We start from the raw sequence: 22,521 nt of genomic DNA, 5'->3' as shown, positions 1-22,521 counted from the left end.
CACGGCAGACAGTTATCATACTCACCACTGTGAGTTATATGAAGCAGTGGGCTGGTCTTTGCTGGCATTCAAAAGGCATCAGCACCTGTGTGTTCATCGACATGTTCTTGCTGCCTAAGCTGCTGAGATATTTAACATCCTCAGTTGGGCTGAGAGCTCATAGCCAATACAGGAGTGGCTTACAAGTTCCTTGTAGCTCCTCTGAACTGGGGTGGACCAGTCCAATACTATGCACTTTACTACTGGAATGAGCTGCAACAGATCTTGAAGATCTCGACACTGTTTCTTTTGAGAGACATCTCGCTAGTGCTGCCATGCATGTTTAGTGCGTGTGATAGGACAGGTCATGTAACTCAGGTTTCTCCTGACCACAAAGTTGCTCTTTTCTGTCTATGCACCAGCAATTTCCTCTATGTGGGGATTCTTCCATTTTTTTTTTTTTTTTTTTTACCAATTGTTTTTTTTGGCTTTTTTCATTTTCTCAATTGATGGCCTGTTGTTACTGCACAGACTGTAAAACATCCTGAGGCAAATCTGTGATGTTTCTATTTAATGATTATTTAGGTGAACCTAGTACATTGTTATGCTCCTAATTTGTATACATTTTCTCTCTAGCCAACGAGATCTTGACGTCAATGAGATTTCCTGAATAACAAAGCTTTTATGTGTGTATTCATGATGCGCACTGTGTAACGTGTGCGTCATAACAGATGTGTCCAACCTTGAGCCAACAGAAAAGATGAAGCAAGTCATTCTACAGAAATAATTACATCATAAAATGATATGAATAAAGATTTATTTTCTCATATGAACAGGTGGATTCATTTTTCATTTTATTTTACAATCTATGACAATCTCGCATATTTTCGTTTTTCTAGCGTGTTTCAGGGATGACATGGGGAAAGGTAATTTTTTTATTGCTGAATGTTAAATGAAATACACTTTCACTGACTGGAAAAGAATTGTCTGCTGCTTTTTTCCCATGCACCCATCTAACTTGACCACAAGGACATGCAGAGGAGAGGTGTTTGAACTTTTCAAGCGAGGGTGGGGTCAGGTGAGGGGTGGGGAGGGTCATAAAATTAAATAGGAGAGGCTGGCAGGATGCACCTGGCAGCATCTCAGTTGGATGAGAAGATGGGCAAAGTGAAAGGAGTATCACATTTAAACTAGAAAAGCACTGTCTTCACTTTTTAGACATACAAAATTAAGACCTAGAGGTGAGAAACTCAATGAAATATCTTCAAGTGACGTGTGACCAAATATCATTCTCTATAACAACACCACTGTGCATTTACCAGAGAGCAGATAAAATTGCAGATCAATATTTTAATTGTTTTAGAACCAAAAATGATCTGATCATTCAGCATTCACTTGCTTTCCTCTCTCTCTGAGTTACTTCTAATAGGTTCAGCATTTCTTGAAATATCTTTTAAGTGTTATACTTTTTCTTCAGTCAAGGACAGAGGGCCTAAGTGATTTACTTTGAAAATTATTATCATTTATGCACTAAGTTTGAAATGACTAAATCTGTCAACAAGACAAAGCAGTGCACAGTACTATCGGAGGAGACACTATCTGGATGCTATTTGACATTACTTGAATGTGCACGTAAAGAGGAGCAGTCTAAACCAAGTAGCAAAATAATTATTGGACACAGTCATTCAATGGACACGAGTATGTAAACAAGAAAGGCTGACAACTTGATAGATGGCTGCATAATGGCTTTAAAAAATAACTCAGTGTACTGTAAATATGCATTTATATCATGTTATTTCATTATACACTATAGGCATCACATAGGTTTTTACACACAACACACTACAGTCATCTCTTAGAAAATGATGTAATCAAACAGCAAAATATAAAGTTTGCATATTTTTGCATTTTATGAACCTCCAAAGTTTCACAGCTATTTCATTTGTATTGTCTAGTATGTTCTGTCCTGTTCTCCACTGAGCTGCTTCCACTTGGCTTTCCTTCTCTTTGTATGGGAGTGTTCAGGAAACTGGTAGACTGTATGTTAACATTTAGGCCCTCAACATCTGAGAACCCTAGTCTTAGGTAGACCTTACGTTGAGGAAGAAGGTGAACAGGGTGTAAGGTGGAATGAGGGCATGTGGAAATCCTGAGACACTGTGTGGCCTTCAACAAGGGCCACAAAAACAGAATGGACACAGACGGTTGATGAAGCATGGGATTAGGGCTGGAGAATGAAAACAGATGCAATCTTTTGTTTTGCCATCACCTCTGATGGCAAGATTCACCCTGTGCCAAGTGGCTTAATGTTTGTTGGGCTCATAACAGGCTACCATGAGGAAAACCTGCTCAGAAATAAAAGGGACTTAACGGAGGCAGGCTGGGAAAAGGACAGAGTAGCTGTAAACACATCAAGCAATGACCTGCATAACATAGAAACTTACAGCAGCCCTACCTGTCCACCTCTCAAAGGGGGGGGGGGGGGGGGGGGGGGGGGGTCACTGTTCTGATAAAGTACTATTCTGTGAACCTCTGAGATACTCTATTTTCAGCTCTGCTAAGAAACTGGTAGACCCACATGTTTGAGATTACCACAACAAACAATGAAATTAATCTAACAATCACGAAGACATGCAAACGAACTCACACTTGCACTCGCACTCTCTCTCTCTCTCTCTCTCTCTCTCTCTCTCTCTCTCTCACACACACACACACACAGCATTTTCACAAGCACACACAGTCTCTGTCACTGACTCGCTCTTCTCTTGGTAGACATTAATCAGAGGGCAAAAAGGATTTACACAATGTTTACGTTTATCAGGCTTTCCCAAATCATAAACCCTACAGGCGAATCATATTAATGTAAACTCACACTTTATGTTGAAATGGTTTATATTGCATGATATGGAAGGGGTTATGTTCCAGTGGGGTTAGACTCCTCATAAAACAACTTTGAAATAAAGTAAAACAGGAAACCAGAGAGGAAAAAAAACAAACGTGTATAAAAAATGAGGCGTCCATATAAGAAAGGCTACAAAAACCTCCACTGGCCCTCTGGCATCGGCATACAGCAAAAGGCACCACAATATTACTTTATTTTTTATGTTGTGAAAAAACTGGCACATCTTTTTATGCTGTAAATCAAAATGTACATATAAATAGAGTTTTCCCTATAAAAAAGTCTTTGCTGTTAACTAGTAGACAACTTTTGCTAAAATGAAAATAAATATTTCATTTGTTTAGAATATCTGTCAGTTATATAAAATAAAAATATTTCTTATAGATGCAGGTCTATACTATATTGATTTTTGTTGGTTCATTTTCGCTCTTTAATGGGGTGTATTGTCCGGTTTGGAGCATGATTGTGTAAGTCTTGTATGCATGTTCCCATGCCCACTGTGCCGCCCCGACGAGTGAGAAGTCCGACTGTCCACCGGTCTATAGATGGTGGAGGGCTCGGCATTCATGTTCTGCATACTGAGGAAGGGGGTGCTCTCACCGTCCTCCTCTGACTCACTATCTGTTAGGCAGCTTCGTGACCCATAGTCCCGAGATGCCTCATATCCACGTGGGGCCACGTGGCCATTCAGTCTGGATCTCCGCCAGCGCCGGCTACCAGTTCCACTGGACCCACTTCTCTTTGGTTGCTCCCGAGAGGAGAGATACTCTTGGGTGGTCTCATAGTCTTCGTCCTCAGCCAGCCGGTAGGGGCTGGAGGGCAGGCTGCCTCTGCTGTCATTTAGATAGGTACGACGCTGCTGCCTGTAAGGCTCCTGGCACTGGGCATCGTGTAGGGGCACCTGGTAGCGGCGCAGCAGAGGCTGGTCATCCTCCAGAGGATAGGGATTGTGGACAGCAGGAGGGAGTGACATGGCATGGCTGGCATTGGGGGACGTGATCTGAAAGGTAGGCACCTGTGGGGGCAATGAGTAATGGAAATCCACTGGCGAGAGGCGGGCCGGTGTTGTCAGGGCAGACACGTATCTGTGATAAATACAGAAGACAGGAAATAGTTAAGCAGAAAGCAGCAAAGAACAGAAGAGAAAAGAGAAGTTTACAAATAACAGTGTCAGTGGGTCCAAGCTATTCTGTTAAATGAAGCGTTGCACATTAGGAAATAACCTATTAATTGCAATGGGACACAACTTTTCAATAAAAATATTTTTATACACAGGTTTAGCTCAGAGACAGGCTGTTTTCTAACCAATCAAAAACATTCATCGCAGTGAGTCACTTGTCCTTAGCGGAAATCACTTAAAAAATTGGGTTTCAACTCCAGCTATCAAATATAAAATATATTATATTATATTATACGCTACAGTTGAGTGAAAAGGTTTGCATCCCTTATGTTGAAATGGTGAAAAAAAAAATTGTTTTTTTTTATTTAACATTATCGTTTGATAGTGGTTGTGTGCAATGGTGAAATTAATTTTGTGCTTAACCCTCTGTAACTATTTAAGCCTAGTGTTAAACTATACACAACTGACTTCCTAAAATATCTCAAATAAAAGGAATTTTATTGATAACTTTCAGAACAGCTCCTTAACAATCACTGGGCTATATCTGACATTCTCAGGCAGTTTATGCCAAACCCCAGCTTTAGGAGCAGCTGTTTTGTTGAAGACCGACAGGGACTAAACCTTCCTTCTCAGCATCCACAGGCTCAAGACCAACCTGCCCAACAAGATCGCTCAGCCAACCAAGGGTCCTACTTTACAAGGCTTTTAAAACAAAACCTTTTTTAAGTCTGCCTTACACCAGTTGTAGCAGCACATTGTTCATTGTGTGTTTTTTAGCATGTTATTGTGTAGGCTGATTATCATTCATATCATACTACCCCCCTAACCCATTCCATACCTTAACCAGCTCATCTCTGCATAATATTGACTACTGAGTATGGTTTTGGTACAACCTTTGTATGTTTATCCATACAATTTCCATCCTATTTGACATAAAATGGGTGCTGGGGAACATCATCATACATAGATGTCCTACCACCATAACTAATAATCATAAAGCAACCAAACACTGTTGTCCATACACTTGAAAGACAACTTAATTAGCATATCACTGAGGGTAAATAATTGTGGATTAGAAGCTTTGGGGTCTGTTTATTGCCTTTAGGGAAATAAGACACAGGCCTTAGACATTCCTACAACACTGCTGATTCAGCTTACGGAGAAGCTGACGGCGTAATAGAAGAGGCATTTGTTACCTGGAATGAGTCTGAGGGGATGTTGGTTATGCAATCTTGTTCTGCATAACAACTCTCTGACCAGGGCCCAATTCGTACACACGTATGCACTGTGTGCTGGTACCATTGATATCTTTAGAACTGAAGCCCATAAGACAAGGCTATTCTTATCTGGTTATGTATTTATTTATTTATTTTTAATTGGACTGGTCATTTGCTCTGGATCTCATAAGAACTATGCACAAAACTGCACCCCACCTACAGTAGTATATGTTCTTGAAATTCATATGATGTTTGAGTTGAACTGTTGCTGCAGATAAACTGATGTGCACTTAAATATGGGAACCTTGTTTAGCTAAAAGGCAGAGCGGTACCAGGGATCCATTTCCACCTTTGTCATAGGTCTGACATAAGTGTGCACCATCACCGGGCAGATAGATCCAGTAGATGTTTTGGAAGTGTACACATTTTCAAAATTCCTGGTATGCATTTGATACAGACTTGCCTTTTTGTATTTGATAAAGAAATGTTGCTTCATACCTGGCCTGTGCATATGTACATGAGAACAAAACATGGAACATGGTATAATTTTTGGGTCATATACCAAAATCAGGGAACGTAATTTTAGGCACTTAAAAAACTAACTACAGTCTGGGTAACTACACCATGAAAGCATATTAGTTAGAGTGACTGTGTTTGAGCCATAAAGTTAGAATTCCTGTTAAAAGAACAGTCCCACATTTTGGGAAACATGCCTGTTTGCTTCTGTATCTTGCCAAGAGCCACTAGAGAAAACTGATATCTCTTTGTCTTCAGCACTGAAATGTCTCAGAAAAAGAATCGATTCTTTAGAGTTGTTGAAAGGCATATTCCCACACTTCTGACAGATACTGCTAGCTAATTGCTTCTTCCTGCTTAGCTAGGCACCTTAGATCTATCTGAGGGATTTAGAGATTAAACTGGTATCGTCTTATCTGACTCCATGCAAAATGACACACAAACATATTTACCCAAAACATCACATTGCTCCTTAAAGGGGACACTTTGGCCAATCACAGTTACATACTAGCCAGCACAGGCCTGGGTTTATCTGTTCTAACCACAAATGTTTTCAGAACACCATCAGATCTTTAATGTTCACCCCACGTGGCCTTTTTGTACAAACCCTAAAGTGCAGTAGCTGCACTGGAAACAATGTTTTAAAGGAAAAGGTTGGAGCAAAGAAGCAACAAAAAAGGAAACACAGCCCCTCCATGCCCTATTTTAAGGTAGAGACTCCCGCAGTGGAGAAGTGCCCCTCGCTGCAGCCTGTACATTTTCAGAACATAATGTAAACCAGTTCTTTGGGATTGTTAAAAATCATCAATTTCAACTGGATCAAATTTATTTAGTTTGCCAAAATATTTGTAATGTGCATAAAGCACCTTTAGCATTTTACTGAGGTGAAAGAAAACGTTATTTTAATATAGATACTGTGGCTACATCACCACTTTCCTTTACAAAGTTACTAATGTTCACAAGTCAAAAATCAGTTTTTCAAACCTAATAGTGAGTTTGAAGTATACCTGCATGAGTCAAATCAAGGATTTCAGTTCTAAGCCCGTAATATCCACTGACTCCAGAGGTACAGTACACTAGTTGCATGTACAGATCGCCCATTGAAATAAGCATGGTTTCTCACTCTTGCCTACCTTAGCGTATTTCATCATGCCTGCTGTGTGTCAGTTTCCACTGAGTCTCTCAGAGTGCCCTGACTGGCCTCTCGAGGCTGAGAGAGAACCAGCAGAGAGAAGAAACTTCTCAAAATGTTCACAACAAACCCAGTGCCAAATCAGCCACGCGGGCCTGTTCCCCACCTGTCGCTGTGTGGTGAGTCTCCCAGTGAGTCGAAGGACTCCCCGTACTGTAGGCCTGGCCGATGGGGGTCAGAGTAACCGCAGTGTGCAGCGCGCCGCGCCCGTGCCTCCATGCACGCAGGACTGCTGCATTTACTGGTCCCCACAGATGATGACATCATTCCCGGAGAGTCAGAGAGGACGCTATCAGAATGTTCCAGGCTCCATGTCCGTTCCTCATGTCTGACAAATTAAAAAAAGGTGTTCACGTGCACACACCCAACATGTTCCAGTGTAATTCTTTTTTTCTTGTTCATTCTTGGTTGTATAGTAACACACCTTCCAAAAAAAGAAACTTGACAACTGATAAAACTCTTTCCAGAGGCATGTAACCTGTTAAACAGTGACCTAATCCTTTTGGGTCTAATGGCATATTTGTATAAAATTGTAGTGCTTATTGTCACGTATAGTGCATGTTTACCTGTGGGTTGATGAATGGGCACGTGTGGAAGAGTTGTGAGATCTGGAAGAGGCATGGCTGGCAGGGAAGGATCCCTCTGTTGCAGGCCGTATGACTCTTTCAGTTGCAGGGACATTTTTTGATATGTACTGTGTCCAAAAGATTTGATTTGGCAGATGAAGATTATGTAACATAAAAGCATTTGGTGCACATCTGTGTGCATATACTTTTGCAAGAGAAATCCTTTCAGAAACTCACATCTACCATAGGGATATCCTCTGGGCCTGGTCCTGGATGATTGGGTCCATTAGCCAAGTTACGATTAGGATGTTCTGGACACATGTTTTGTCGCAGATGATTGTGCATCTTCTTTCTTTGTTTCCTAGTGAACAAATGCCTCTTTTATTTTGTGCTCATGATACCTCATGTAATAAGTTAATGTTATTCCTTAACTAAATTCTAAACAGTGCATCTGCAGCTTCAGTATACAGCAAATTCTTATTTTTTTTTTTATAAAATAGAGGTGGTACAGTAGAAATCTTAAAAGAAAGGCTTTAGCTGAGCCATTAATCAGAAGGACTTACTTGGTTTTACAGTAGGCAACCACACACACGATGCCCACCACCAACAGAGCCACACAAATACCCGTGATTGTCAGGACTCTTTTCTGGTAGAGTTCCTCTGCCTCTGTCAACATCACACCCACAAAGACACAGATGCACCCCCCCCCCCCCACACACACACACACACAACATGCGCACAGCAAGAAAAATAACAAGAAAAGAAAATCAGTGTCTTTCCCACTTTTTCTCTGTACATTTAAATTCCTTTTTCTTTTTTTTTTTGACTAAATCCTGAGCAGTATGAAGCTTCATCTTCCCTTTCTTGACAACTCCCTTCACAGTCAAACCTCTCCTCTCACATAATCACAAATACAACAGATGCAGTTGCTCCCTGTGCTGCAGTAAGGCGGCGTGTGGGGGCAGGGGCTCAGCAGTAGTTTGATGTCAGATTATATTGTATAAGGAACTGTTGTGTGTGTCTAAAACACTAAACAATTTGAAATTATATGTGATACTAAAATGATTTTGGCCTGTAACTGATGACTGGTGGAAGTTGCATGATTGCACCAGTACAAGTAAGTTAGAACTGTGCCATGTTTAACATGATCCTGTAAGTTACTACTCCATTTGGAAACGTCTCTTATAGTGCAGAAGTCTTCATATACTCAGGCATTTAGTAAACACAATGATGAACTCCTATTTATGAAACAAGACAATTTTGAAACAAAAATCTCATTCATTTTAAAACTGGAACAAAACTGACTGATGCTTTGCGCTTTTCCAGAGAAGTGCCTATGTGACGTTAGGGTAGATGTCGTTTCCCTGAGGAAAATGACAAAGCACAGCAGTAGCTTGGTCCCTGATAAATAATGTAATAAAAGTGAATTGAATTTGCACAACTCTTTCCAAGTGATGTTTCCTTCTTGCATTCACCAAGCCATTTTACTTCAGCATGCCAATTTGAGTCACCATAAATAAATCACTGAAGTCAGTTTATTTATAGTAGCAAACAGGGCAATATTACAACCATATTGCTTTTCATCTGCTGATAATACCTTTTGAACAAAGGGAATTTTACCAATGTACTGTAGTTATAACAGCATTGGATAAACACAGTTGTTTTATCACTGGATAATCTCTAGAAAGAAACCTACGATTTGTTAAATATTTTAAACTACAGCACTTCTCTGAAAAAGCTAGCAGAAATATAAAGCTAGCATTGAAGGAGGATGGAAAATGCAGAAGATAGAAGAAACACATGACTGGAGTTTCTATATATAACTGCATGCTCACATCACATCTTCTACTCAAATTCAAACCAGAACCACAGATTGATTAGGATTAAAAGTTACATTTCAGGTACATCTCAGCTACAGTAAATGACGGGCTGATGCAGAAAACATGGACAAGATCACACAAATAAAAAGAAGTAGATAGCATGTCGAATGGAGGGATGGGATTAAAAAGACTGGCCATATAGGCAATTGAGTGAAGACATCAGGTAGCTACAAACATGATAAATCATGCTTGTTACATATAGAAAGAGAAACCAAAACACAGTCCAAAAGAGAAAATATGCTCAGTCAAACTCAGTTAATAGTTCTACTTTTCCACAACACATGAATGAGAGGTGCAGGTGACTATATCCATGTTAATGATGTTTGATGGACGATCAATTGCATTGACTTAGTGTTTGTCATTCTAATGAGTTACAGTATGACTGATCGAGCGGTTGATTGGTTAATCAAGGGACAAGGTGATTCACAGTTCACACCACAGACGGAATGGGAGCATGTCAAAACGAAGGATGTCTATTTAGCAGCTATGCTAGAAACAAAATGGTTTGTTCCATACCCATAAATTCAATCCCAAGATGCTCTGCCATTGCAGAGGGTTGACAGGTGAAAGGAGAAAACAAGAAACAAAACATGAGATTAAAAGAGTGGCACCCATTAACACACAGTGGAGCAAATACAAACAGGCGTTGCAGCAATTGAGACCAAAGCAGCAATTGTCAGAAGGACGTGGTCAGTCAAAAACTTAGAGCATGCAACACACACTTCAAACACCACTTCTTGTTGACATGATTACACAACTTCCAATTTCCAGTTTCTCTTGCGTGACATTTACGTCTACCTTGAGTCTCTTTTATTGTTGCTTTTAGAAGGGGCATCATTTTACAAGTGATAGATAATTTTCAGGCTTGAAAAAAAGCGCTCTTTCATTACACAACCAAATAAAATCCCCTAATGGGAATAAGACATATTAGGAACATAGCCGCTCTCATTACTGCTTTATGGGGACATATGCGTCATCTGCTGAGATTACCCTCTGCTTTCTAAAAACCTTATGCTGCTAGTTCCCAAACACACCCATCACATGAACAGGCAAGTTAAACTGACTATATCTGTATAGTTTCTGACTAATCACATTAAATACGAAGAATTATAGTTGGACTTTGTACTATATGGCAGACTGAGACCACAGGGAGGTTGCACCAACCAGCTGAGTCTATATCTCTGGCAGCTCACTTGCTTTACTTGGGTTGAAGCAATTCCCAGCTGTTCTTATGACAACATGCTCTTGTTAAGCCAAGCCCTTATGGCTGAGCAGAAGCCATCACGTCTTTCTCTTTGGTATCTCCTGGGGATGGGAGGCGCCGCTTAAGGAGGTGGGTCTCTATGTATTGAATGGATGTGTATGCACACGTGCCTCCTGGTCTTTGACAGAAATTTGTATTTAATTTTGCTCATTAGAGAGCAGTAAAAGGTAAAATGTGCATAAGGCCGTTTATAGCTGTTATATAGTGCTTCAGACAAATAACACAGGGTAAAAATAATGCTCACTTTAAAACCTACTTTCGCATGTGTTTGTATCTTTCATGAACCTGATTGTGGATCTGCATATTTGAAACGACTACAGGTTAATAAAAAAAACATAATAGGTGTAAACTTGTGTGGTTTGTATATTAACAGCTTCAGATGCATCTCTTCCCAGCATTGGTTTCAATAAATATGATTGTTCTCACTATGTTCTTTTAAATCTCCTTTTAAGCCAAGAAAAAGTCAGGTGCTTGATTTTAACATACAAGCAAATAAACCAAGTAATGAAAGCCTGGTCTGTGTTCATGTGGTTGGACGAAAACTGGAAATAAATTCTGTCTGTGATGCAGTTGCACAGCTGCACTGAAGTTAAACAGAATGCAGAAAAAGTGAGTGAGTGTAGGAAAAAGAGCTCCCACACACTCTGCCAAAAAAACAAGTAATTTCAGCACAGTGCAATACAGCTTGATGCGAGTTGAAATTACTTGTAGTTAAGAAGGAGGTTTTCGTAATGTTCTTTGAGCCAACATACAGTAAACAGTATGTGTAAGCTTTACAAGACTACAGGATGGGATTCTCTTGGCAGCATCAGGCAACTCAGCAGATCTAACTGTAGCTGGGATTGTAACCACATGGGCTTGCAAGTACATGTTGGTAACATATGCAGTAAGACAGCAGGAGCCTTTTTTATCTGACATGAATTATGACTTTGTATTTAATTCTGGATGATTATACAGTAGATTTAAACCTGAATACACAACTTTAAATCCACCTGGTGGTTTTAATCTTGTGCTGGACAGGGATCATCATAGGAAGAATTTATTGCCGGCCAAGAGCTACAGGTGTCAGAGCATGCAGTAAATTGTGGCTTGCTGCATATGGGGCTGTGTAGCTGCAGTACGGTCAGAGTGCTCTGCTGCCCGCTGTCCACGACAAGGTTGAAACCACCAGATGGATTTATTGTTGTGGCCGATCAGTGTATGTTTGCGTAAGAGAACCAAGTCCATGAGATCTCAGATGTTTATGTGTCATGAGGTTCTTTAGCAGTAATTAACTAACAGGGGAAACTGATGTATAAACAATCAAGACTACAGTCACAAGTTGTTAATCTAAAGAAGCATGATTCCACTACATGCAGAGCCAAAAACCTTATGGGCTAAATCTATCAAGACGTGGCTCTCAACAATCCTTCACCTAATCGTGGTGTAATTCTGCATCTGATGGATGTGTTTGCTGATATTGCCATGTAGAGTGGTGCAGGGTTGACTACTCTTACCCCAGGCCAGCAAAGCTGTTTGACACGGGAATCTAGTATAGTGTGAGTGAACTCTACACTGAAGACATCTTGTGTGAGAGCACCATTTTGTTGCTACTTCTGAAACAATATGAATTTTCAACCAATGAAATTTGCTAAATGTTCTGCCGTGAACATAGAAATGTTTAGTGTTTACTAGAGACTGGCTGTACAGTAACTGAGGTCTTAGGGAAGATATTGACTGATCTAAAATCTAAAAATAGATCTTATTTAACAGCTTGAAGTGATATGATGACTAGCTTTTATGTGCATGTGTATTCTGGTTAAAGCAAGTGTTATGTACACAAGGAGTAAGAACACTAATGTTCAAAATATTTGCCACGAATGACTAGACCTTTGAGAAATCCTCAATTATCAAAGTCAAATCAAATAATTCCAGTGTTACGTGAGTGCCAAAAGGAAAGTTTTCAGGTTGGTTCATGTATGATTGACACTGCAGATAAATAGCTACCAAAGGGGGATCACTATTTCACAATAATACTGTTAATATTTCTGAAGTAATCCTGCATATAGTATTGTGTTGTCTAAAATCCATACAAATCCTACACTAAAAAGTAAAAATAAAAAATGTTGAACTTTAGCTGATCACATCCATTCAAGCAAAGGCCCTCAAAAACGTGTGTTTATCAGTGGAGCAGAGTGAATCTTTAGTCATGCCTATTAGTTAATGCTAATTGTTCAGCTTTCCATCCATGGATCTGCTCTAATAAGATCATACATGCTTGTGTATGCAGCTCATTTCACAAGCATTGTTAGTCAAAGAGAGTCAAAGGTACGCTTTTAGTATTTGTTTGTTCACTACATGCAGCTGCACAAATCAACTTTCTCAAAGCATCTAAATTGCTGCTTTTTGTTATCAAATGTACTCTTGGCTTGAAGTGAGAGTGCACATGCCATGCACTAGGAGTAAAAGGGCGCACAAAATCACATGCAGACAAAGCACAATGACAGACTCTTCTAAACCATGGCAGCTTGTAAATTAGACATAAGAGGAGGCACAGACAAACCTATTAGGTAATAACAGGAAATAAATGCAGTCTCTCTACACCCAGCATGCACACATGAGTCGAGGACAGTCTGACAGAGTGACAGAAGAGGAAATTGACATACGGTAGAAACTGGCCATAACGTAGGTTTGACAGCGATCACCAGTAAAGTCATTCGGACACCTGATGGAAAGAAACAAAGCCACAGGAAGAGAGGGAGGAGAAGGGTGGTGGGTGAGTGAGAAAGAAAAAAAAAAAACAGAAAGAGAGAGAGGGCAAAAGTGGAGTGAAAGAGAAGAGTGTTCATAGGAAAGGGGGGAAGGGGGGTGGGGGGGGGGGGGGGGAGAGGCAGAGAGACAAAGAATTAGAACAACAGCACAACTACGGACAGCAGAAGCAGAGTGTTCCCATGGATGGCACCACCGTGTACATGGTGGAGTGCACAGCTCATTGCATGTTGACCTGAGAAGGAGAAAAAGGCTGAGAAGGAGGAAGAGAACTGGGGGGTTGGGATAGGGGGGCAGCTGGACTCCACAGAAGTAATCCAGTGACAACTGTGTCTCTGTTCTCAGCTGCTCATATCAAGTGAACATACTTGGATTGGGCATGGACAACCTCTGCGGCTCAGTCTGTAAGCATCGTGGGCCAAAGAATCCAGGCAGACATCTGGGAAGGAGTGGACAAGTGTTATGAAAAGGAAAACACAGGAAGTGAGGTGCACTGTAAATGTTATGGATTTACATCCCTTCACATATACAGTACTGTTAATGGTCACAGTGAAGCCATAAGGATGTCAGCAAATGTGTTCATTAACACGTGGAATACATTACAACATCAATAACATTTAAAACAAAAGCATACGATACGTTGCTGAATATAATAATAGTAATTATTGTTATTACACACTGCTGCAGTTTTTACACTGTTTTTATACTTAATAACTGCTGAAGTGTTTCACTGTACACAAATATATAAGTGAAAAGGAAAATAACCGAAGAATTAACAAGTCAATAAAAAGGAGGTAAAAAAAAAACGGTGTCTAATAATGATATAAAATGAATATATGTGCTCAAGGGGCTCCCAGCCAACTCTCGCTCTCCTTTAGACCTCAGTCTGTATTTAAGGGAGGTGAGAGAAGAGCGACGTTCATGAGTGATTGTGGAATGTAGTACTTCTCTTCCCGCCTGTTGGGAGTAGTCATAACCTGCAAATGTGACATTTTTATAAGTGAAACCATTAGAAAGGGAGATAAGTTAGTCAAATCATGAGGAAATAACATCAGGGATTTTTGGTTCCTGTTCTAAAATCAAATCAAATTAAATATGTAAATGTTTTCAACGGAAAGACAGGACTGAACACCACTGACATCTGCATTAACTTGTGAGTCAAACATGAGTCAAGACAAGTTTGTTTTAACAGAGGGCAGACTACTGTATCCTCATTTCCTCATTATAATCCAGTTAGGATGAGCAGTTGGTCTTTTAGGGGAACCAACATTCCTCTCACAGTCACAACTAGGCCACCAATCCAACATAGAGTCATTTCTCATGATTTACTGGTTTCACACAACACCTCCCTGGAGCACCATAACACTGTGCATTAAATTACTCATCCTGACTGATGGGGTTTAACCATGGGATGTCACCACCTAGACCATGAACTGTCATTACAAAATTTACAAATCACATAAGTGAGTAAATATCTACTGTGATACAGCTGCAAACTCTATTCTAATTCTTTATCTTTCTTTCTTTCTTTTTTTTTAAATACAGGGAACCAAATCATTGTTTTCACTCCTTATTTTTGACTACAAATGAAGCATTTAGGGAGGAAAAAAGACATAAAAAATATGAAGCTGGATCTCAAAGTATTCCGTTTACTCTATAATATAAAGTAAACTTATGCAACAACATTTATTAAGTCCCAGATATTGTATATGACCTGATGTTCTAACTGTTCTATATTAATAATTCAACTTTTTTTCAGTGTTTTGAAGAAATTATTTCTTTGCTTTTTCCCCTTTAATACAAACTGAACTAAAATTAATATTGGAAATGATTTACTCATTTCACACTTAACTGTTTTATTAATAATTTTGTTCAAAGAAGCTAAATTCCTCTGTTAAATATATGTATGTGTAGGCTGTGTAAGAAATCACATTCAAAAAAGCCTCCTTTGATGAGTAACTCACTCTTGGTGATTTATTAATCCTACCTTTCTCCGAAAACAAAGTTTATACCTCAGAGTGGAGGAGCTGGGCATAAAAGTAGGGCTAGCTGTCTGCAGGACTTGTTTAGCCAGTGAGTAATACCCACTGATGCCTGGCCTATATTGAATGAAATGACTGTGGGGCAACAAATCCCTGCAGGCCTTCACTGCATTATCCAACTTTTCTGGACCCATGCCCCGGCCGTGAGTGAATTAGCTGCAGCAATTGAGTTATTGCTGCCTCCAATTTGTACACAGCGTATTGAACGGCTGTTGCAGCCATGTTCTCACTGGTTGTCGAGCATTCTTCCTTTGGCCTAATGGGGATGGAAGCCTTGCACAATGTTTCAGCCTTACATTAAACCAGCAATAGGACTTATGAATTGTTGAAATATATAGTCCAAAAGAGCATGAAACATAATATCAGCCATCAATGACCAGATAAAATGTGACTGTATAAGTATATTAAAAGGTTTTGCAACAGTAACAGTTATAGACTATGGCAGTGTATACACATTAGTATTATTATAGATTATACAATATTTGATTAATTTTCCACCAATTAACTCCAAACGTAAAAAAAAAAGTGCTTTGTAAAGGGGGTAAAATTTCCTTAAAATAAAGTCTGTTTACCATGAGTCTACAAACTACAAGCTAAATGTCAAATATTAAAAAAAAGGTTGTTTTTGTGATTATGTCAGCCAGGTTTTTTCCTGAAAAGCAGAGATGCATGCTCCTTTCAGCACACTTCACACATGGGTCTTGATCTCCTCTTCCAAGGACCTCAAATGTAAGCAATGATTCAGTTTACCTCATTGGGGGCCTCTAACAGGCATAAATATTTGCTCACTTCTAAACCCAAGCCTCATGACATTTTGAAAGGGCTTTTAATGTGCAGCCGGCTTGTACACTAAACATGGCTTAAAAGGATGAGCACAGCACCGGCTCACTCCATTATTAGTGTTAAAATACACAACAGTTGGGTAGTTAGACAAACTGGCAGCATTTTCCTGTGATGTGTTGCTGCTGTTGCTGAAAGAAAAAGGAAGAGGGATCAAGTGCTATCAGAAAAATAAACACTAGTGTAAAATTTTGTAGTTAGGATGTGGAAGAATGTTATAGACTTTGTGAAGGGAGTTTCAATTAAATGATGTGCTCTCTCTGACAGAAGAAAGGTTGACAAAGAAAATACAGTATTCAAGCTGAATTTGAAAACAGAGGAGATAACTCACTTGCATGAGAGCTGATCTACACCCTCTATGAAGAAACACTCGCCGCCATTCACACAGTAGGACTTAACTGTGTCGTTGCATCTTTTGGTGTGGCCTGAGCCTGGAGATGGCGTTGTGGTTACTGAAAAAAAAAAAAAAAGGGAGAGAAAAAACCTTCGTGTTACTACCAGCTGTAGTCATCTTAATTCATCTTTTTAATAGCCCCAGTAAGTTGAATGCCTGATTATTTAATAATACCGGCTGAAGTCCAAACAATGAGACATAATGAAACATGATCAAAAACAGGATTTTCATTTATATGAACTATGTCACTATCAGTATTCTCAGCTTTACTCATATTATACACTTGCATTTCCACGAGGACCCTTACTTTTCCATCCGCAAGTGTAATTGTGTGTCTAAGAACTGTTGACACTATCTCAAGAAGTTCTATGGGCAAAGATAAACATTTTCTTGACATAGCGTAGGAGTTGTTTATGCGTTGACTTAGGTTCTTGGAATGGTCCAAAATGTCATGTATCTGCACTTAATCCCCCCCAGCTGAAAAGATATAATATGTTTAGGATGAAGTCTGCTTATCAGAATGAAAGCAGGGACATTTGATAGAAGAGGAGTGGTGAGAGAGGTGCACAGTGGCAGGACTGGACTTGAGCAGGGCGGAGTGCGCTTCGCGTGTCAGATGTTGCCACGTGACTGCAACCGCGTACCTGTTGTCAGGCGCCATTAGCACCTAAGCAGTTTGTTGGTGGGAATATAGAAGTTTCCATTTGGAAGCCCTTTGCCACTACATCAGCTTCAGCAGCTTGATGCTCATGTCATGAAGAATGTTGTGACAAGAAATTGCACTAGGATTTTATTCAGCTGGGCCACTGAGTTTGACATATAGTAGGCTGTGTGCCACCAGGACAAGATTTCACAACTCTTTCTTTTTGTTTTAGCTTGACTCTCTCCCATCTTGTTGGAGAAGTGTGCTCTGTTTCATTCAGAGGCACACTTAGGGTTTATTTAAAACAACAAAGGTTAATTCCATTCTAGTTAGCATAACAAAGCAAACATTACATAAATCTGTGCATCACTTGTCAGTACAAGTCTGCGAAGAACATGAATTACAGGCATATTTTAACTATAATTAGTAATTATAGGGAATTATTTTATATAGAATTTCCCGGTTTACCAATTAATCACTGACGTCATTGTCATGTCTGACCTCTTAACAGAGTGCTGGCATGTAAAACACCTCATAAAAAATATCAGACAAACCCCTCAGGTGGAAGGAACCTCAAAACAAGTAAAACGCTCCTACACTCAAACTGTCACATATACAAAACAAAATGCTATCTTTGCAGCAGCCCGTCCCAGAATGCACTGGACAATGTCCTGGACAGATCATCAGTCCTTTTCAGGGTGGGCTAACACATAAAGGATCATCCTCACACATAATCTGCAGCCCACCTGGCTTACATGTGGGTGGACTGTGGGAGGAAAACAGATGACCCGAAGAAAACCCACACATGGAGCTGGAGAACATGTAAACTTCACACAAAGGATCAAGGTTGATATTTGAACCGTGGAAGTGTTCTGCTGTCAAAGTTTAGTTGGCTACTGCTGGTCATAGCAAATCTGTTTCACACCTTTATCTTCATGTATATTCACAATTTCTAACCCAGCTTAATGTAATTGTTTAATAGCTTGTCACAACTGCAGAAAACCACAGTGGGTACTGTGTTCTTGCTGACAACATCAGTTAATCAAAAACAGAACATATCAAATCAGCTCTGAAAAAAGTTAAACACCGAAATAATATTACATACAAAAGTGATCTTTTCCAAAAGTTTGAGAAAATGATCACAAGTCGTTACAGATCACAGAGGCACACAGAAACCCAAAACCTTTCAAAACTCAAGATAATTTTGCAGATTTCCCCACCGACAAAAACATAGCAACGTTCATGTAACTGCTGTAGCTTCCAGTGGCTTCATAGATGGCATGTATCCTAACACAAGCAAAAATGATCCATTTGGGAACATTTATTGGCCTGCAGTCATCAACTGACATCCAATCTATGACACTGCACACTAAATGTCCCAATTTCTTTCCCTTCTCATTTTCTCTGCTGTCCTCCCTTCTTTTCTTCGTGTCCTCCAGTTACTCCTCCTTGGCAGAAACACAGTAACAACGATGATTGAAAAAAATATCTTTAAGAATTTACTCTCAGTCTTTGTCAGAAGCTTAGAAATGCCTAATTATAAAGTATAAAGCTAACAAAATACGATACAACTTGTTAGACATTGCAGCACACAGTGCCTAGACACAATAATCTGCAGAGAATACACAATTCCAATTAAATATTCATCTTTTTTATGGTTTTAGTTAGTGTAAGGTTGACAGCATATGCAACAAAATGTTTAGTATGGTTATTATGTCAGATTTGTTTCAAGAATGGCTTCTCTAAACAGAAACTGCAACTAAACCGATTCACAACAAATGTACAAATCGCACATATGCATCCACTTACAACAAACTTGTAAAAGTTGAAAAACGTATAAAAAAATGCTGAGCAGCAGAAAAGGGGCCTGGATTATAGTTTAAACTCTATAAGGATTTCAAATCATTGTGCTACAGTTGAGGGGTCAAGAAATCACCTAAAAGTAATAAAACCTTGCTGTCCTGATTGGATTACTCACCAGTCAAGTGTCCTTTGAGTCTGATGTGCATGCATGCAAATGTTCCTACAGCAAGTAATGTTGTGCAATTCCAGTCCTTTATTGTGTAATAAATGTGAAAACCATATACTGACTTAAATAACTAATTTGTGCATTTCAGTCTTCAATACTTCCCGGTAAAAGAACTAGACACTATGACATTATAATGCCTTTTCATCCCCCTTGGTACATATGTAACAGCTTGAATCTTAACATACTCACAGTCTGTTGAAAGGCTACCAGAAAGAGCTGTAGTTCATTTTATATTTTCTTTTTGGGCCCAAGGATGTAAATAGACAGAACAACCATAAACATCACAGATATTACTGACAGTAGTTTTCTCACTTGTTAGAAACCCCATACAAGGAGCGGTACAAACAAACCCTGTGTCCCAGTGATTAAACATGAACTTTCTTTTTTTTTTCTTGAGGTGATCTGGTTCAGCCAATACAGTGTTTACTCATGCTGCACCACATGTTTATTCGAGATTAAAACTAATGACAAGGCCTAAAAATTTATTGACATGGTTAGAGATACACATACAAACAACAGTGGAGCATTTCATCCAGAGATACCTGATGTAGATGCAAAATACTGTAACATTTGAATTATAGCACTAGTGTGGTTGAAATACAAAGTATAAGATGACTTTTGACAAGACTTTGAGGCTGGGAACCCCCCTCTCCCCACAACCATCTAATGGCCATGTGGGTAGAGCTAATGGTGGATGGAAATGGAGTGTAAACATTTGGACTGTGTCTTTAAACACAATCAATGTTAAGACTTGGGTTGGATATGTTGTACGTTTTGTATTAAATAGCACTAAATTTTCAGTATTTTTTTATCCAAGCAAGTAGGTGTATGTGAATAATTTCGCGTTGCGACGACTGATCTGAGCTGGACTCATCATGTAGTGAGTTTGCTGTTCAGCTGTGATTTTTCTATTGACAGTTGGGACATGTGTTGTGAGTGCTGTACATGTTTATCATTGCTATGCAGAGCAGCTGTTCAATTGGATTGGAGTGTTTTTACATGTGTTTCATGAAAAAGAAAATGGAGAAATTACATTGCATTTTCATCCATCAGTGACATACAGTATATATTGGTTTCAATGCATAAATCAAACCTCCTAGAAGCCATGTTATGATTCAAACAATCTGTTTCACCGACCAGTTTCCTCTGGTCGGTGAAACAGATTGCTCAGATTGTTTCTTCTATGCAGTATTTTAAGTGATAATTAAGAGAATGACAGCAGTGAGGAGTAGTATTAACAAGAATAGCTTTTTCTTATATCTAAATCAACATTTTTAACTTCCCCTTTGTGCTTTTTATTGGTTGTCATCCTCATTTCAGACACAGCTTTTCATCTGCACATATTCCCAAGAGACAGGATGAGAATGGTGAGGATAAAAATGGTTGATAAAAGAAAGACCTTGGAGTAATCAGAGCAATCTGAATGTTATCAGCTTGTCTTTCATTACAGTGAGAATGCGTTCAATCACTGAGAGGGGACTGAAGTTATGGCCAGAATGACATCAAAGTTCATTAATTAAAACCTTTACATGTAACAAAGAATCCGCAAATACCTTAGTCTAAGTGACTCAACTTCCAACAATTTGTTCTGGTTCATTTCTTCGCCATATGGTGCTGTCTATCTACAGTTATGCAGCACAATCCCCGACTTTACCAAGGGGACTAGAGTTCAGGTGTATTTGTCAAGGTTGACTTTGCTTTCCTGTCTGGGCAATCGAGACAAATTCCTTTTGCCCAAGGAGTTAAGATGCTCTACAAAAACGAGTTACAGGCAGAGTTTATCTTTTGTTATGGACAAGGTTTAGTTTAGTTTACTTGATTTTCTAACCTTAGGTTTCAACTCCCCTCAGTCATGTAGCCCAGAGGCTAAATCTGAGTTGGAGTTAAGGAGAGGTTTCCTTTGGGTTGCTGAGAGCCACGGTGTTTAGCTATCAGCCCTTGCCACTGACTTTGATTAATCCTTCATGGCCAGAGAACTGAAAAGAAAAACTGGGGGTGCAAGCAGGACCATCTGGAAACCTTCATAAACATGCCTGTCTTTCCACGCTCTCCAAAGGATTCTAGGAAAATCGTAAAAATGAAAAGAGAGGTCCCTATTGCACATTTTTTCCTCTCGAGGCACCCGGTGCATATGCAGCAAACAGAAAAGTGTTCACATTGAATCTTCGCCCTGCGCTGCACCTCAAAACTCAGCCTGAAATGCCAAATTGTGTAATGAAATACATTTTCAATTGGCCTATCTATGGTGCAGAGTTATACACATGTCCGCATAAGTTATGACAAATGTTCATAATTTACTGCAGCTTGGCTTAGTCTTTTTCACTATTGCACTGCAATTGAACAGAGAGCTATCTGAAAACACAGGACAGAATCTGACTCTGTGCTGGGAAAAAGCCAAGGCAGTTATTCAACCAGCGATGGAACAGCTCCAGCTGGACTTTGTTACGGCTTTGTGTTTTCACTCTTAAAACCAATGTTATCAGTATAAAAGTATAAATTACATTGGCTATTTGGGAGTATGTCAGTGAGCAGGAAGAGTGTGCAGGTCACATCCCTGTCTGACAGTAATACATTTCTGCAGTGAAACATGGTACAGTAGAAACCATGAACAGCTATCAGATATGTAAATGCATAATTATGTTACACACCTAAACTACATAAATAGTTTATAGATAGAGATATAGGGAAAACTCAGTACAGTGTCAACAGGTGGTACCATGGTAAAATACCACAAGAGGCCTTTAACTCTTTGATTTGTCAGATCATGAATCATAGTCTCAAAATTTAACTCAGGCTATAGACATGGGATGGGAAAGTGATAAATGTCTTAAGTAAAGACTCTTTGGCAGACACATAAAAAGGGTGGTTTCTGTAATTGCTCTACCACCCAGACACGCTTTTCCACAAGTCAGTTTTATGTACCAGAAAAACGCTCTGATTGCCCTACTCCCCTCACCTCTCGACCCTTTGCAGGGAATGTCTGACATGTCTCCTGTTACAGCAGTACTTTGGACTTTTTGCTAAGTATCTCTTATCTGGATGGAACGAATAAATAAGATATATAGACAAGGAAAAGAGGAATTTGGGAAGTGTGGTTTGGTTCATTATGAAGAAGTTGAGAGGTGGGTCAAATGTGGTGAAAATGCATGTGTATCAAGGGTTAAGAAGATGCATTCATGATAGGAAAGAAAA

General features: G+C 39.5%; 1 protein-coding gene across 5 annotated transcripts in view; it reads right to left on the bottom strand.

The window, feature by feature from the left end:
* Positions 1-779: 779 nt before the first annotated feature.
* nrg2a (neuregulin 2a) overlaps positions 780-22,521 on the bottom strand; it is a 64,576-nt gene continuing 42,834 nt past the window's right edge. For 2 of the 5 annotated variants that reach the window (XM_067494456.1, XM_067494460.1), the window contains exons 4-11: positions 16,595-16,715; positions 13,750-13,820; positions 9,886-9,909; positions 8,053-8,155; positions 7,727-7,850; positions 7,490-7,617; positions 7,030-7,251; positions 780-3,963 (exon numbers count right to left, since the gene is read on the bottom strand). In XM_067494456.1, the coding sequence (XP_067350557.1) occupies positions 3,309-3,963; positions 7,030-7,251; positions 7,490-7,617; positions 7,727-7,850; positions 8,053-8,155; positions 9,886-9,909; positions 13,750-13,820; positions 16,595-16,715 (1,448 nt within the window). In that variant the 3' untranslated portion in view covers positions 780-3,308. Of the gene's footprint in view, positions 3,964-7,029; positions 7,252-7,489; positions 7,618-7,726; positions 7,851-8,052; positions 8,156-9,885; positions 9,910-13,278; positions 13,338-13,749; positions 13,821-16,594; positions 16,716-22,521 lie in introns of all 5 variants that reach the window. The other 3 variants (XM_067494457.1, XM_067494459.1, XM_067494458.1) reach the window with 3 other exon arrangements.

Source organism: Channa argus, chromosome 24 (assembly GCF_033026475.1).
Source record: "Channa argus isolate prfri chromosome 24, Channa argus male v1.0, whole genome shotgun sequence".
Classification (NCBI taxonomy): domain Eukaryota; kingdom Metazoa; phylum Chordata; class Actinopteri; order Anabantiformes; family Channidae; genus Channa; species Channa argus.
The sequence above is the reverse complement of the archived record's forward strand: the minus strand, read 5'-3'. Positions and strand labels throughout refer to the sequence as shown.